Below are 17,972 nucleotides of genomic sequence, written 5' to 3'. Positions count from 1 at the left end.
TTGTAGTTTTGTGAATAACGTCGCTTAGCTAACAATACCGGGCATGTCTAAAACTGGCTTTGTGTTTTTTTAATACTTAATTACATCTTTAAAGGGGAAATTGTTTTATAATTTAACGTCAGCCATGTCCCTTAGCCATTTCCCTCAAATTCATAACAAAAAACGGCCAATATAACTTCGTACTTTCGAAGTTACAGTACTTTAAACATGGAATGTTACAGAAACCTTAGGGGAGACCGGGGATAGTTGACTATAGGGGTAGGTAGACTAACCGCCAAAAACTCGCCAACGGTTTGAGTATTGTGTGATCCCAGCGCAGCCGCGCATCACTTTCCGCCCCCCGCTCGGTCGTCTGTAGCGCCGCGTCGCCGGCACACGCCGTTTTCGAGCAGTGATCCGTGATTTGTTTTCATATCATGTAAGTAATATTTTCGTGTTGCATATTTTTTGATTTGGTACCTACACATTTTATGTTAACCGTTTGCCTATTAGTCAGAGTGTTTTATGAGTCCATATTGATATTATTTCTTGTGTTATTTTTTTATTAGGTGGCAGTGTGTAGGTTATCCATGCCATCGAAACTTAAAATGTCGTTTGGGGTTGGTAGACTAATTTCTTTCGGGGCTGGTTGAATCAACCAACCCCAATAACATTTTGAGTTTAAAATATCTTTAAAATTATCTATTTATTCGATTCTTTACATACATTCTTTTTATTGCTACAGCACGATGAGGATCTATAAACGAACGACTTAACGATGAAGAAATAAGACCCTTTCCTAAAGCGGCGCCACGTTTAGATAATAGAAGAAATACTCGGAAACGTAAAAGTACTATACAGGGTGTCACAGAATGGGTGAATCAAACTGCTAGGGGAGGTAGTACTAATGTACTATCCCAAAAAAATATGAAAAAAAAAATTTGAGTTCGGATTTTTTTTTAATAAAGTGCTCTAAACTCGAAATCTAGTCATTATTTTCAAAAGTTTGTTTACAGATAAACGAAGCGGTCATGTACAATTAATATTGGTAATAAAAAACCGGCCAAGTGCGAGTCGGACTCGCTCACCGAGGGTTCCGTACAAACCTGCAAGGTTTACAAAGTTCGTTCATTACGACAATCGAGTCATAACTATGGTATTTTTATTGCAAAATGAAATTCATAAGTTTATATTTATTAAAAAATATATATTTTGTAATGTAACTAAAAATTTAAGGTTTTCGGAATTTTTCCTTCATGTGTGCTATAAAACGTTGCTTCATGCCAAATTTCAAGATTCTAGGTCGACTGGAAGTACCCTTTAGGTTTTGATTCCCTTGCGAGTACTTGCGAGTTTCAAAATATGCAGCTTAAATTGCTGTTTCTTTTGATTGCGTTGACATAGAAGTTTGATTTTGTTACAACTTAAAGGTATTATAGACCTGAGTATTTGGTATGAATTTCAATTTAATACCTCTACGCGTTTATGAGGAAATGGGTAGTAAGTTTAAAATTATTTTAAAAAAATATATTATGTGATGTAACTAAAAATTTATGGTTTTCGTAATTTTTCCTTTATCTATGCTATAAGACGTTGCTTCGTACCAAATTTCAAGATTCTGAGTTCACGGGAAGCACCCTGTAGGTTTTGATTCCCTTGCAAGTGTCGAAAATTTGCGGCATAAACGGCTGTATCTTTTGGTTGCATTGGCTTAGAAGTTTGATTTTTTCACAGCTTCAAGGGACAGTAGACCTGAGTAATTGATATAAATTTCAGCTTCATACCTCCACGCGTTCCTGAGAAAAAGGGTCTTGACAGACGGACGGACGGACAACAAAGTGATCCTATAAGGGTTCCGTTTTTTCCTTTTGAGGTACGGAACCCTAAAAAGTACAAAATAATAAACTCCAAACGCAGCAATTATAGCCAGATACTTAGGCAAAGATGATTTATTTTCACTTTAAAAAAAAATTGTGTCCTCATGAGCTTTATTTTTTTTTTTCATATTTTTTAGGGATAGTACATTATTAGAGCTACCTCCCCTATCAGTTTGATTCACCCATCTGGGACATCCTGTATACAAAGATTGATATGTGATTTAAATAGATTGAAGATTTTAGTTTAAAAAGTTTAAATACTAACGGTCTTATTCATAATAAAATGCTAATATAGGTTTAAAACCTACATTAGCTAAAACGTTTGATAGGCTTAAAACACTCTTATAAACCTCTGATAAAAAACGTTATTCATAATCGTTTACAAACCTTTGATAGCTAAAACAGAGTTTAATATTTTCTTTCCACAGACTATACAAAAAGAATGAACGAAAACAGCTTTTTTGGTGATTTAACTTGATGGACCATGTAAAATCATAGACAAATCGCAGAAAAAAAAAACAAAAAATTGGCAGCTGTGACGTTTTACTTACTGACATTGACATTTGGCACGAAAATTTAATAAAGTTTTCGGTTTTTTCGATCAACTCCCAAGTTTTATCAAACTTTTATAAAACTTGGGATTGTATGTTCTGGATTCTGTACCTCTTACCCTGTACTCTGCAATAAGCTCTTACGACGACCCGGCTAGTTACATCGGATACTAATTATGTCCATGACGAAGGAGAACAGACCGCCTAAAAGGCAACGATCAGAAAACTGGTTGGAGGAAGATAAGGTAGTACTTATTTTTAGCCTGATAAAGTGCCTACTAATTTTTGTAGCATGGTTTTATTTATGTTTGACGCCTAGTGTTTGCTTTTCAGTATTTGCTGAAAGAGTTGGTGAAAGAAAGAGTAAATGCAATCGAAAATAAAAATACAGACACTAACACGAATAAACGGAAGGTTGCGGCTTGGGCTGATTTACAAACAACGTTGGTACATCTTTTGATTTCTGCCTTCAATATAAAATTTTGCCTTTACCTGTAATTCAAAATCCTGTCATTTCTTTTTCAGGTTTAATTCAATGTGCGCTGGTATGAACCGCTCCATTACCCAGTTAAAATCGCAATGGAGCCTCATAAAAATCAGTGCGAAGAAAGACAAGACCATTGCTAGGCAGGCTCAAATTAAAACTGGCGGTGGTCCACCATTATCAGTGCCTGACGATAGGGCTGATGATATAGCATCTTGGTTGCCCAATTAATTTGTAGTCGATGTTAACAGATTTGACTCGGACTCAAATAAAAGTGAATTAATTAACATTCAAGAGGAGGAATCAACTCAAAATACGCAAGATCAGGAATTGATAAATAATGAAGAAATCCAATATGAATTGGTGGTACTTGATGAAGAAATAGAAGATACACATGCTTGTACTACTAGAGGCATATTGGAAGATAAAGAAAATAAAAAAGTAGAGGCAAAAGAAAATAAAGCAAAACCTAATTTTAAAGCACCAGCAATCAAAAAAAAAAGGAAACTGTTAAACAAAGAAGGCTTAATTGATTTAAGCAAAGTTAGGATTTCCGAAATTGCAGAAACAGAATCAAAATGCCGGATTGAACTGCATGAAGTTCAAATGGAAAACGAACGGAAGAAAGGGAGAAACTTGGATCTTGAGCATCAATTATTACAGGAAAAACTTAAATATTACACTCACATTAATAAAGAATAATAAGTCTTTTGATGTTAAAGTTTTTCAAGTACTAACAGATTCTAAATAATAAGTTAGTTCCTCCCTTACTTCTGTTTGTTTTTAATTTGTATTTTATGCAGTTCCAATCCGCATTTTGATTGTGTTTCTGCAATATATTTAGACGGCTATGAATATGTTTACTAGTCATAACTTAATAAGAGTTTGAGATTACTATTAACTAGCTGTTGCCCACGACTCCGCCTGCGTAGACTACTATTTCTGTAACCTACAGGATCTGTGCATTTTTCCAGGATAAAAAGAAGCCTATATGTTATTCGAGACTATATAATCTATCTGTTTTAGCAATTTATTTGTTTATAAGAATTGAACTGTGATTTTTAGTAAGTAAGTTTAATAATTGTACTTAAATTAGTGATATAAAGTAAATACACATATGCCTAGTCACAAACATTCGCCTTTATAATAATAGTGTAAATTATGGTTATTTTGTTTTAAATGTAGAAGGTTGATAACCTCCGAATAGAAACGTTTATACTTAAGCAATTTCTTTGTTTTAAAGAATTGAACTGTGATTTTTAATAAGTAAGTTTGTTGAAACTAATTGTACTTAAATTAGTGATATAAAGTAATTTGTTTTGAATTTTTGCAGAATAATTGCTTTTTTAAAGAGAACTACAGGTTTTGTTTTTGTGATAGTAACAAATTGGACTGAAAATTGAAATACAGGTATTTTTCAATCAAATATTCTTTTTATTTTCATTAAGATGCCAGGAACAGTATCTGAAAAATTAAAATACAACATTTTCATGAACTCAAATGACATTACATAAAAGTAAATCGTTGGAATTTATCAAAATGTATTTTAGTACCATTCAAAAATGTTGATTTATAAAATTTTGTAGTATCAACTGCGACCTACGCCTCAACAATGAAGGTCGGTTGTCGTGAACACTGTTCTCCGTCGAAAGTTGCGGAGTTACAGGGACCTGCTCCATATGTTGTTCTGAAAAATATTATGAATTTGTCAACATTTTGTCATAAAGATTTGTATTCCTTATGTACAGTCAAATTGATAACATTTACCTAACAATGTGTCATTCATATCAATGGCTATATTATGTAATACAGATATATAATATGATCACAGCTTTTCCATTTTGGAGGCTTACTGGTAAGCCATGGAGTAGGCATTGGAACCGCTGCTTCCACACCCCAAAACACCTTTCAACAGTGTTCCTAGTTGAGATGTGAGCATTATTGTATGCTTCTTCTTCTGGACGACTAGGCCTTAAAATAGGTGTAAATAGATATGGCAGAAGAGGGTAGCCCGAATCGCCAATAAGGCGTCCTCTAAACTGCCTATCCTCAAATCGTTGTTTTATATTGCTCTCCATAAAAATTCGACTGTCATGTGTACTGCCTCGCCATCTAGCCACTATATCCATTATTTTGAGGTCAGCATCACAGACAACCTAAAATAAAAAAAACAGTATCCTGTAGGTAATCCATCCAATAATATAGTGTTGAATGTTGCTAAAATTTAGATCATACAAAGTAAAAATTATAGACATTATTAAAACAAATCTTTCTCTGTTGTAAACTGTATAAAATCAAAATATATTTTACCTGAACATTCAGGGAATAATAGCCTTTTCTATTAATATAGTACTGGGCCATGTCACCTCCGGTTTTTTTAATTTTAATGTGGGTGCAATCTATGGCTCCTATCACCCCAGGAAAATTTTTAATTGCTCTAAATTTGGCACTAATTCTTTCCTGCTCTCCTATAGTGATAGGCATTTTGATGAAGGAATTTGCCTTATTCGCGATTGCATGCGCGACTCTGGCGCATATCCGGCTCACTGTCGGCTGACTTAGGCCATGGAGGTCACCAGCATCATCTTGTACCTGAAAATGTATGAAAATAATTATAGCAGCCACGACAAAGGGATAAAATAAAACACTTTTTTGTGCTTACCTCACGACGTCCCCAACATCTTATGGCCACTAAAACTTGCAGTTCAGGACACGTGCCACCACCTCTAGCGCTCTGAACCAGATCATCTTCCACCAAATCTATGATGGTGCGCACTGTGTCCTTATTGAACCTATATTTTATTTTAAAATTTAGGTCCCGCAAATCGAATGGGTTGCTTCGTTGGCGGTAGAGCTTTCTACGTCGCGCTGGGTCGGCATTATTGGCTAAATGCACAATTGCATTTATAGCATTCATTTTCACAAGCAAGGATCACAGCAAGGATATTTTGAATAAATAAACCAACGAAGTGACATTCATATGAAATGACATTTATAAAAGTTAGGTTAAAATAGGTTTATTAGAGCTTTAAACAAGGCCCGAGCTCTCGATAACTTATCACACAGTTATAAGAGGATTTTAGCGCTAAATGACGATTATGAATAACAATTTTTATCAAACGTTTTATAAACCTCTAATAAGCATTTGATAAAATGTGAAAAATGATTATGAATAAGACCGTAAGAGTTTATAGTTTTTTTAAAGACTTATTAAAGATGTCTGTACCTGATTATAATTGTTTTTGAATAAAGAGTTCAATTAAATTGAAAATATCTCTTAATTTCTTGCTTATTGATACGTAGGTCTACTTACCCCGGGCATATAGTCAATCTACCCCGGAACCGGGGTAGATTGACTAAGAGTTGATGTTCTATAAAATGCATTTAAATATGATGATGATATTTAATAATGAACTATGTTTTGTTGTTTTTTATTAGTTTAATAGTTCTTCTATCCATTAATGCGATTTATTTGTCTGTATGGATGAAAACACAAAAAATATTTATGATTTAGTAAAAAATTAGTCAACTATCCCCGGTCTCCCCTACCCGTGATCTCCAGGTAATTTGGTGTGTTAATTCCAGGAAGAGTTGATGTACGCCGACACTGCGGCAGACGAGTCCTCTTTCCGAATATTCCTGCTCAGCGGGGAAGAACTGACTTAATATTAACTCCAGCCAGAGGCGGCTCTAGACGAATTATGCAGCTCGTTGTCACAACCTCTGCTATGTACGAGCTTCGACCTATGCTCGTCACGCCCTTTTTGTGGTGAGTCATAGTAAATAGATCGTGATTTGTTTCGGTTCAAGACTTTTTTTAGCTCTCCCGTTCAACGAATACGATTCAGTGCAATATAGCAGAGGTCTGTGCTCTTTATAACGGGATCACTACTATTTTTAATATTTTGTATTCGTCTGCTGCTAATATTCTGATTGTATCTAATTCAATTCAAGTGATGAAATTTAGTCTAAAAATGAAAAAATATACCTAGTTAATGTAGGTTTATAAATTTACTGTCGTGAAAACTTATGAAGATGTGTAGTTTTGTTATAGTAATAATAGTAGAGGAAATCTACTTTGTAAAATTATAAATTTGTATTAGGTATTTTACTGTTAAAAGGCCGGGTTGAAATGTGTACATTCTAAGGGATTCGATGAAATATTTAGTGTTAAATGATCTGCGAAGCGGATTCAAATTATATCACAAATAATTAGGCTTGATACAAGGGAATGCAAACGACGACAAAGTCAGGACAAGGCTCGTCACTCGCACTCTATCTTGGCGAGTAGCGTGAGCAGGCTAGGCATAGCAATTAGTGTAAGAAACTTTATACTGTAAACTGTAAGTTAACGACTCTGTCACGTATTTAACTCACTAATAATAATCGTTAGTATAAATGAGTTGTTCAAATAATGTATACCTTTCGCATAAAATAACTGAAGGTATAGAAAAAAAATAATGTTTCATTTATTACTTAGAAAAGGAACAACACTATATTCGTAGATTTTCATAAAAGTGGCCCAGTTTATAGCGCAGTGTTTGGTAGTAACTTTAAAAATTAAATTAGGCGTTATTAATTTTAAATATTGCTTGATATTTATTTGTTGTTATACTAAAAAGTACCTTATGTATGCCTTATTTTACAGTTAAACTATACTTAAACAATTTATACTTATGTATACATATTTATTTAAAGTTAGGAATAAATACGATAAGGTGTATAATGAATTTCTGTATAATATTAATAATCTTTTAATGCAAGGAATCTATTACTATTTACTTACGATCTATGGCAATTTAAATAATAAACCGGGTTTAAAAGTTAACTTTAACAATAGTACAAAGTTTAATCGTATGTGGCTATTGCGCTTTCTTAATGAAACCCAGAAAAATGTTTGTAGTGCAATATTCGACTTTTCAATTTTCTATGTAATAATTAGAAAACTGTGAGTGCCTGTTAGGTAAAAAAAACGATACCTGAGAGACTAGTTGACCTTCCCTCTTCCATCGGGTAAATTCAATTAGGTAAGAATATTTGCCAATTATTTCCTAAATTCGATATTTACTGTAGTGAAAATGAATAATTTAGAATTATACTGAGCATTTACTTAATTGTGAATTGTAATAAGTGTATTGTTAGTTCAACGATTAGGGCCGATCCTCTGGATGTGGACGGCGCCTTTCAGCTCAAAGGAGACGTCCCAAGTAATAATGCTAAGGTGTACCTTCTTTGATAGGAATGTAGAAACGCATTTGTGTTTTCACTGTATCCTAGTAATGTGATTCTAATGGCCTAAAAGTCGGATTTTTAATTCGAGATCATAAATCTAAACAATGAACCGTCGTTCTCAAACACTTCCTTCATTTATTTTCGTTGAATTTATAATATGTATACCGAATGTTGACTTGAATTTGGTACCTACTAAAATATTTAAGAAACCTTTGCTTATTTATAATCTCGAATTTTATTAAAAATCTGACTATAAATAAGCTTAGATGTGATGTGTAAATGAAAGCATAGCCTAAAAAGGCTCGTTAATGTAGACATACGCTAGGTTATGCTCACGCGGAACTGAAAGTGAGACTGGTTTCGGCGTACATGCTTCGTTTTGTGCAAGCGTTATAATGTATAACTATATTGAAAAGTTGCGTGAATACAGGAGTACTCAACAGCGCATCAGACTGCATTTATTAGAAAATAGCACATATTACTACGACACAAGATGCCAAATGCTTAGCGTGATGTGCTGTAGTCTGTACTTGCCATGCTTTGCTCCGTGTGTGCACGAACATGCATTTAGGATGGTGTCAAAAGTTCGAAGTTGAATATTTGAAGTGTTACCATTTGTTTCATCGAACATGATGTGATCGGACAAATTAGTCGGTACTAAGTTTGAATTGATTAATTTCAAGATAATATCTGACGTAAATATAATGAATTGTTTCAATTATACCAATTGCCCAATGCCCAGCCCGAAACTTAGGTGGGTTTAGATGACATACATTTGTCATTCACGGTACATGTCACTACACTGAGATTTAAAGTAGCTATTTTGACGAATCTGGTGGTCTAGACAAAGTGCAAATTTTAATCGCAAACCAGTCGAAAAGCCCTTTTTTGTATGGGGTTTTGACGGATTCGATTTTCGATTCGATCAAAAAGTGCATTATGTCTAGGGGGCTGATTACTTCTTGAAATTGTTCTATAGAAATCATGTCCTATGAAACAAAAGAAATAATACTAAGACCATAAATGAGGCCCCATGATAACAGGAAGGCTATAGACTCAAGTCACGTATACGCTCGAACTCAAAGTTTTTATTTGAGATCGAGAGAGAAAACTTTATTTAGGATGTATTGTGTGGCGATACAATTTGTGAAATTGTATCGTCACCGAGTAATGATCTCTACATAATCCTTTTATAGGATTATGAGAATTGACCACTGTAGCATTGTTTAGGATGTTTGTAGTACAATTAAAAACTTGTACTAGTTAATGTGTAGCTAGGTGTTTAACGTGTTGTTGGCTAGTTATTTGGATGTTTTTATGATAGGATTTTGATCGAATTTCTAAGTACTTGCATCTGCTACGCTTTCTAAAAGAATAAGTTCACCTGTGCTTCACAGTGGTCGTTTGTCGGTAAGCTAATTAATTATGTTAAGTGTTAAGTCTTACGTACGGATACTGAATTGATGTTTGTAAACTGATATAACCTTAAATATAGATGTTAATTATTATAATGTGCAGTACTAACCACAAGCAATTATTATACAATAACACTAGGACCCCTAATTAAAACTCTTATGTTTATACTTAGTGTGATGACAGTGAACCGATATGTGCAACGACTTTAACACCAATGTTGGCATTTTGGCTGTTACCCTCAGTTTACATTTACTGTTTGCAGCTAAAGGAATATGTAAATCGCAAAAGACATCTATAGGTTGTATTAGTATGGGCATAAAGACTACTAAGGTTACCTCAATTAGTTAAAATGTTTTTTTTTTATACAAGAATTTATAGATAAAACATCATTTGAGGTTTTGGGAACATAATCGTAGCCTAAGAGTGATATTTTTCCTATCCAGTCACATTGATACGCGACGTATTGATGTTGTGTGTTCTATGCTTATTTTTAAAAATTAATACTATGTTACAGTCTAAACTCATAGTCGGTCAACACTTTTGACTGATTATGACACATACATTTTTGAAATAATTTATAACTTGAGTTGGTTAAAAGTTCTTAGTAGTCACTGGACTGATAGCCCTGCCTAATCGTTGCATTATTATTACTACCTTGTACACTATTGTAAATAAGAAAATATATTTTTGGATATTCATGATAAATGGTACGGTTTATTTTTTGAGACTGTTGTCCAAATAATAATCATGATATCATTTTGTTAAAATTAAAATATACCTTATGGAAAAATGTATTTCAAAATTATTTTTATAAATGAGATTTTATTTTGGTTGTTGCTATTTGTTTGTTAAATATTTTGTGAGGAAACTGCTTAATGTAATTAAACACAACAGTACAGACATACTAAGTCACTTTATTATTAAATCACATATCATAATTATTAGTTTGTTATTAATCATTATATTAATTGGTTGCTTTGTGTTTGAATTCAGATTTTGCTATTAAATAATAAATGTTCTAGATAATCCTAAACGACTGTTTTATTTACTTTATATAATATTATTTACATATAAAATAAGAGCGGAAATGCGACTTATACTTTATGGAGACTTCTAGCTAACGAAAATATCTCCTCTATTCAAGGAACAAATGATTTAAATCCGATGTAATATTTTATTGTAAAAGATTTGCGGTTAGTGTCATTTCATTTTAAAATAAGTAATTGTAAGTAATTCATTCATTTTAAAATAAGTAATTCCAAAATCTGAGTCTACAAATCACCTTGTTTGATTTAATTGTTCTGTCAGTTGACAGGCAATCTATTTGTGGCGGTTGGCCTGTGGGCACTAACGCAATAATATTGTATGTTATATCACTATCCTGATATACAGGGTAACTAAATATGAATTTTACAACACGATCATCACGAATATAGTTTCAGAACTTGAGATTATAATAATAATATTTATAGTTAGGAAGTTCTTGCAGGACGATAACACCCAATACCTACCCCAATCCAGCAAACGCGGCTCACTTGGCCTAGGCCCGTGAGTCAGTCGTCATCTTCGAGGATTAATAAAAGTCATAAAAATATCACTTTTTCACCCATAAATGTCACAACCGTGTCTTTCTGCTGTGTAAGAAAATAAAGTAGTAAAGTTCAATTATAAACAAAGAGAAAGAAGTACATTGAACCTTTTGTAACATAAAATATCATATAATATAGTAGTTTTATTATTACCTATTAATGTTTAAAAATATACACCTTATAGTTACTATTTGGAATGTGTTACACAATGGAAATTTAAATTAATACTGCACTGTACCTTGGTCACTGTATTAAGTACAGATTATCACATCGTTCCTGTCTGTAAGCTCCTTATGGATGATAGTTTCAAGAGCCATGTAAGTACATTTATTACAGAACTAAAACGTTTGCCTATTTCAGCATGCAATTTCAACTAACTCAAGTTTGCTTATTAAAACAGGCAAAATTAAGGACTAAAAGAATCGTAAGGTAACGGAGACCTTGCAGATATTTTAAAAGAACATTGAACTGTAGTGCTCATTACTGGCCCTCCCGTAGTAGCAAACAAAATAACAACTACCTAAACTAACTATCAAACTATTCTCGTGTGTAAGATGTCGTCAGGGGGCGTGGCTTGCAGGGCTTGGCTGGTGGTCCTCACGAGCGACGTCGACGCCTTGTCCCGGCAGAGGGCCAGCGCCCAAAGCAGAGCGTAGATCGCGAGCAGACCCGCTATCGATATGCCGACTATGCCCCCGGCACGCTTTCCGTATTTCCAGTCTAGTATCTCGTAGATGTAGTGATTACCCATTCTGAAATAAAACAAAAAATGTTGTTCAGAGAGGTAGCTGCTACTGCTACCCATTCAGGCGGTCTCTACGTGACAAAAACGCGACGAAAGTTTGCGATGTACCTACTTATTTGATTGGTAAATGTGTGTGTACGTCTTCCTGGGAATAAAACTAAAAGGAGCTGACTCAACAAGATAAAAAATGAATATTTAGGACCACAGTAGTTTGCTTATTTTCAGGCAATAAGTATTACCAAAAAAATATTCAATAACTTACGCGTCAGTCCCTCCCGCAGCGTAGTAGATGGCCGTGAAGGCCGCGTACCAGAGGCCAATCCCGAGCGGCTGGTAGAAGTTCAGGAAGCGCACGGGCGTGCGCGAGAGAGCCACCTCCAGGAACGCGATGCACGAGTTGAATCCGTGCGTCGACAGGTCCAGCCAGAACATTCGCGGGCTTTCAGCAGATAACTCTTAAAAAAAAGTGAGTGATACATTAGGGTTGTTTGCATTTTAAATTACATAAGGAGACAAGTTTCAGAAGCGAGGACGTTTCCTACGTCTAACGAAAACACTCATTGGTCTGCAGGAAAAAATATATGTAGTATCAAAATGACTACACAGTCTATGTTTTAGTTAGAAGATTAAATACTCGTATTTAAAAAAATATATTGAAAACTTGAATCGACGACCATTCGCTTGCTGGGCGACTGCTTTGACCACGGAGCTGTGGAGACATTGCTTAACATGTCCTAAATTTTGAAGTGATTTACGCTGCATTTGGCATTATAAATGTGAAAACTTATTACATAGGTAGGTATATTATTAATAATTATCCTCATTAGTAGTTATTTAATCCGTACCCGAGTCGTAGAGCAGGATCCAGTAGAGCGCTGTGATCATGATGGCGAGGCTGACTGCGGAGTTGTACAGCAGCCAGTACATGCTTATGTACCAAGGTATATCCGAATCCGATGTTTCTAAAAAGCAAACAAAGTAAGATTTTCATTAGCGTAAAAACATTTTTTTTACCAAGACGGTACCTAGGTACTATTGTAAATTTTTATTACGTGTAAGCAATCAACTATGACTTAAATATGATATCTTGGTAAGATAAGTAAAACGCTATTTTTCCATTTATGACCTACCGAAACCGAATTTTATATTGAATAGATATAAAAATATAAACCCATCTGATAACCACAAGACATTATACTGCCGGATGCCGGTTAATGTAACGGGAGTACCTACGAGTATATCATGGTCAGTCAAAGGCTAGTATGTTAACAGGTACTTAGCAGCATCCATTCGAGCGCTTTTCTACATCTTTTAGGCCCTGCAATTCCTAGGTTAAGCATCTTCTGGATAAGCTCTGTTTTATCAAACATCGCATCTGTTCTGCACTAACTAAACTTAGATTACATTGGAAGCTAAGGTAAAAAAAAAGTAATCAAAGTTAGCATAGGCAATTTTATATGTATAGGTAGATGTAAGTGTCAGTGAAGATTACATTATCAGCCTTGACACGAGCATTTCCAAACTTACGCAGGCTGCATTTGGTATAACGTCAGTTGTGTGCGGATGCGGTAACCACGGCTACGTGAATGTGACGCCCAACGCGGGGTTTCGACACTCGGTACCTACGCGGACACTGACCAGCTGACGAACGGTGCTGTTTGTTGATAGCTATGAATAATGTAAGTAAATCACCTGGATGTCCTTGGGAAAACTTTCTTAAGCCATTGACTTTGACTGGAGGTCAAAAGTTTCAAGTTTGAAAAAGAAAAAGTAATGAAAACTTATTTGTTCAAGAAGTTACGTGTTCCTCGTACATGCCACAAACTTAAAATTTTAAAAGTTTATTAATCTTATTGAAAGAAAATATACCTATACCTAAGTTTATAGGTAATTTTTACCCGACTACGGCAAAGCAAAAGGAGGGTTATGAGTTTGACAGGCTATGTATGTATGTATGTATGTATGTATGTTCATGTGTTCCCTCGTAACTTCTAAACTACTTATCAGAATTCGACAAATGACATATCATTAGAAGCGTCTTAATTGTCCGCTGGTTATAGGCTATATGGGGTTTCACAAAATCGAATGTGGCGCCCTCTAGCGGACAAAACATACAGAGTAAAAAAATAAAGTTAAGATAAATATGCCGTGTTTGGTATCATTTGAAAGCGCTTTACTTGTAGATTTCGAATATGTATATATTACTAGCATTTGCTTGTGACTTTACCTGTTTTCATGGGCTGATTGCATATAATTCAGATCTTTTCGTTCATAGCTTCTTTACTACTTATTAGTTCATCAATTTAACTTTTGTTAATACATATTATACGCCACAAATACACTTTAACACCAAAATAGTACAAATAATAAAAAGTAAAAAAACTAAAACCCAACTACGACAAAAAAACGACGCTGAAAAAGTATATAACAAGATTTTCAGAATACTGAACTGAACGAAGTTGCCAATGTAGTTGCATAGTAATTTTCATGTTTGGAAAGGCGTAGTCACACGTTACTTAAACCTACCTACCGTAGCACTTTGACAACGTGTGACTGCGGTTTTCCAAACATGAAAATTACTATGCAACTACATTGGCAACTTCGTTCAGTTCAGTATTCTGAAAATCTTGTTATATACTTTTTCAGCGTCGTTTTTTTGTCGTAGTTGGGTTTTTTCAGGTGATGCTTTTAAGAACTCTTTGTGAACGTTAATGTTTCATATTTCCATTTCCCACAATATTACTTACCTGCCAATCTTATTCTGACAGTGTGTTTTTATCTCAGTCATTTAAATTCTGCGAAAATAATACGCTGCAGTATCCGCCGTTCGCGAGATTGCAAAACGAGCTTTGTCATACCACTACTAGTATGTATTCTGTGGTCATACTAAGTAATTATTAGCAAACCAACTTCAAGGAATTACCTCCCGCTCACACGGTTGCCTTAAGCAGGGTGCACTCATTAAAACTATTGAAAAATAATGCATTTTTAAAATTAAGGATTGTGTAAGGTTTGATACTTAGTAAGTGGTTAGAATGTCTTAAATTTTGATTTCTTATCAGCTAATAGTATCGTGCAATGCACATAATAATTTTTAATATTTAAAGTAAGAATGATCGAGCTATTAACTTATTAGATAACAATTTATTGACAACCTTGAAAAACAATGTAAAACTTCATGTTGTCACCTAGGTACGTTATGATCACGAACTAATAGGTAATATGCTATGTTAAAGCAAGGTGCCCCTGAAAATACACGAAGAGGATTCAATGTGCAACATTTTTTTCTCAACAATAGGTATCGTCCTTCCAGAAAAAATTTTCAATGTAGAAATGTGATTAAGAGATTTTACAAGGGAAATTTTACGGTATGTAAAGTGTATTTGACGTTTTTCAGATTTTCTCCTGAAATTTCTTATTATTGTGATTTAACATTACCGATCGTGAATATTATATGAAATGAAATAAGTACACAAACAACTTTAATGGCAGTACCTAATATATTGATTTGTAAATTACCTCCTCCACATCAGTCTTTAAAATTACATTATTTGATCAAGTATTCAGTAAGTCCAATTTAATGTATGGTGTCAAACTCAAGGAATTTATTAATGTAGGACGAGGACACATCAAGTTAAACGTTTTAGCATCCTATGTTATTGTAATAGACACAATTTTGCAACAAAAATGTGTATCTGACGTGTCTGATGTTTTTGTCGGTTATACATTGGGGGTTATTATTACGATTAGATATCATTTTATGTCTTTAAAATGAAATGAAGGGCCATAAAATCCGAACTACACAGCTAAGTAGACAGATTAATAAAACCCTCTACTAAAAAAATGCGAATCTAGTCTTTATGCATGGCAGGGATTGATGGAATTTTACTCTACTTTTGATGATTGTAATAGAGTCGTAATTAATATAGAATAGAGATAGAATAGAATATGAAATAGTAAATTACTTTACCTGAAAATAACATTGCAACTGTTCAGAATACTTATTTTTTGTAAATTCCTACAATTTACTTACGACTCTATCTATTAATACATTCGATCTCTAGGTTATAAAAATTCATTTTACCGTTTCAGCGGTTTAGATAAGAAAACGTGAAATAAAGAGTAACTTTCGCATTTATTTATTAATTTTTTTTTACTTTGAACAGGTTACTTATTTTTTGGAATATCACGAATTCTGTTTTGAGGTTTTCCTCAGGCCTCACGCTAAAGATCATAGTCCAAGTGACCAGTTAATAAAAACCTCGTCAAATAATTCAGATTCCAAAGTTCTCTTTTACTTGGACGTAAGCTATCCAATTTGCCGTTGACTTTGACCTGCGTGTATTATCTCCGTGTTTAATAATTAGTATCTTGTATGAACGGTATTTTGACGCGTTCATTTATATTTATTTATTTTAATACATTTAGTATTGTATAAGAAATAAATGAGAATACATTAGCCTATTTACAAGCTACTGATATTTTTTTTAATCCAAAGAATTTTCATAATGTTATGGTACGGAGAAGTTTTCCTAAATAAACAAACGTGGCGAAATATCATGATAAGGGTTTTCGATAAATATTTTTATTCGTATCGAATAGAATAGATTGTCTTCAATAAAATGAATAGAATTAATCGTAGAGTCCAAATTAATACGTAACATAAGTATCTTTGTCCTTAAATCATAGTTTTACTATTATTGATAACACTACAAAACTTATTAATGATGTTTTAAACATAAAATAGATTGGTTCTTGTTAATCAATAATTGTTTTATGTTATACTCGTAATTTACCTTTACGTATTAATTTGCTGCAACAAACGCTGCGTTTGAGATTATCAATGCAATCATCGATTCCGTTAACCCATGTCTTTGACAATAGATTCTATGAAAATTCTTTGATAACCATAACAATGGTAAGTATGTTATTTAAGTACCGTTTTATCCAGAATTTTATTACTGGGTTTTGCCATTTTATGTAAGTAGGTACAAGTAGATTAATCGGATGACCAAAATCAATGATTACTTAGTAAGGTATGTAGATAGGGTATTACAGATTTCATAAGTGATCAAGTATTTTTGACTAACCAGAAGGTTTCTTTACAAATATGATGCCCGATACCAGAAGTCCGCTGAGCGTCATCATGGTGACCATGAGCAGGCCCCAGTTGGTGAGGTAGATGAGCCAGTAGGGGCTGGCACCCTCGGCCACGGACCACGCCAGGATGCCCACAGCCGCCGCCGCCAGCAGCAGCCGCAGCACCAGCAGCGGCAGCGCCGAATCCCCCCGCTGCCATGACGACGCGTAAAAGTCACTCAACTTGCCATTCGACGACACCCAAATATCCGATAGGGTCACACTATCCCTAAAAAGTTTCACCATTTTTCTTACACAAAACACACAATCGATCGCTAAATTCGAGGGTGCGACGAGATCAAGTTATCTAAGTCGACACGATAACACCATTTCGCAACCCGCGAAGGAATGGCGAGATGTCGCCAGAGAGTATTATCGATAGGTCTCTATCATTATCACAGGTAAATAATGTTTATTGCTATTGTTGAATGAAAGAATGAGGTGAAGTTTAACCGAAGTTTTTATGCGAAGACTTGACCGAGCGCGAGTGGTAGTGCGGTTAGTTTGGAGCGTTCGCGCGAAGGAGTCGGTGTTTTATAAATAGACTAAAGTTGTGGTAAAAACAAAAGAAGTTAAAGGACAGTGGCGCGATGGCGGCGAGCGCGGGAGCGACGGCGGCGCGCGCGCGCAGCCTGCGGACTGGCGTCTTGCGTGACCACAACTTTGCATTGAACTTGCGCAAACACCGCTAACCTCATTATGTAATTAAGATGTTTTCTGACAAACTTGGTTTATATGTTAACGGGTTTGTATTATTGGGTTGATGGTGATGAGTAAGCATAAAATGAGAGAACTGCGTCTTGTTAAAATAAATGGCATAGAAACCGCTTGCTAATAGAGGGGATGGAAAAGTCGTTTCGTTAAATCACATTAAGTAGGTATAAAAGGTAAAAGTACGTACGCATAAGAAGTAAGATACATCTTTCAATATTGAACAAATGATTACTTAAAAAATATAAT

General features: G+C 34.5%; 2 protein-coding genes across 3 annotated transcripts; both read right to left on the bottom strand.

Annotated features, from left to right (window-relative positions):
* Positions 1–4,304: 4,304 nt before the first annotated feature.
* On the bottom strand, positions 4,305–6,070 carry LOC135076109 (putative nuclease HARBI1). 2 transcript variants are annotated; one of them, XR_010258182.1, is made up of 5 exons: positions 5,554–6,070; positions 5,202–5,483; positions 4,659–5,047; positions 4,445–4,578; positions 4,305–4,355 (listed from the first exon to the last, which is right to left on the bottom strand). XR_010258182.1 is itself a non-coding variant. In XM_063970573.1 (4 exons), the coding sequence occupies exons 1-3, from the start codon at positions 5,806–5,808 to the stop codon at positions 4,691–4,693; spliced, it is 894 nt and encodes a 297-aa protein (XP_063826643.1). In that variant the 5' UTR covers positions 5,809–6,070; the 3' UTR covers positions 4,305–4,578; positions 4,659–4,690. The 2 variants fall into 2 exon arrangements, 1 of the variants encoding a protein (XP_063826643.1); XM_063970573.1 differs by having other exon boundaries at positions 4,305–4,578.
* A 4,363-nt stretch (positions 6,071–10,433) lies between these two features.
* Positions 10,434–17,258, bottom strand: LOC135088013 (protein rolling stone-like). Its single transcript, XM_063982928.1, has 4 exons — positions 16,964–17,258; positions 12,719–12,835; positions 12,136–12,328; positions 10,434–11,880 (listed from the first exon to the last, which is right to left on the bottom strand). Exons 1-4 carry the CDS (start codon positions 17,256–17,258, stop codon positions 11,661–11,663), a joined length of 825 nt encoding a protein of 274 aa, XP_063838998.1. The 3' UTR covers positions 10,434–11,660.
* Between the last annotated feature and the right edge of the window lie 714 nt (positions 17,259–17,972).

This window comes from Ostrinia nubilalis, chromosome 1 (assembly GCF_963855985.1).
Source record: "Ostrinia nubilalis chromosome 1, ilOstNubi1.1, whole genome shotgun sequence".
Classification (NCBI taxonomy): Eukaryota; Metazoa; Arthropoda; class Insecta; order Lepidoptera; family Crambidae; genus Ostrinia; species Ostrinia nubilalis.
The sequence above is the reverse complement of the archived record's forward strand: the minus strand, read 5'-3'. Positions and strand labels throughout refer to the sequence as shown.

Coding starts and splice junctions, on each gene's coding strand:
- LOC135088013 (XM_063982928.1), bottom strand. CDS start 17,258: ATGGTGAAACTTTTTAGGGATAGTGTGACCCTATCGGATATTTGGGTG. Junction 12,836..16,963: donor ATTTGTAAAGAAACCTTCTG/GTTAGTCAAAAA, acceptor TTTGCTTTTTAG/AAACATCGGATTCGGATATA. Junction 11,881..12,135: donor GCTGCGGGAGGGACTGACGC/GTAAGTTATTGA, acceptor GTTTTATTTCAG/AATGGGTAATCACTACATCT.
- LOC135076109 (XM_063970573.1), bottom strand. CDS start 5,808: ATGAATGCTATAAATGCAATTGTGCATTTAGCCAATAATGCCGACCCA. Junction 5,484..5,553: donor GATGTTGGGGACGTCGTGAG/GTAAGCACAAAA, acceptor ATACATTTTCAG/GTACAAGATGATGCTGGTGA. Junction 5,048..5,201: donor ATTATTCCCTGAATGTTCAG/GTAAAATATATT, acceptor TTTTTATTTTAG/GTTGTCTGTGATGCTGACCT.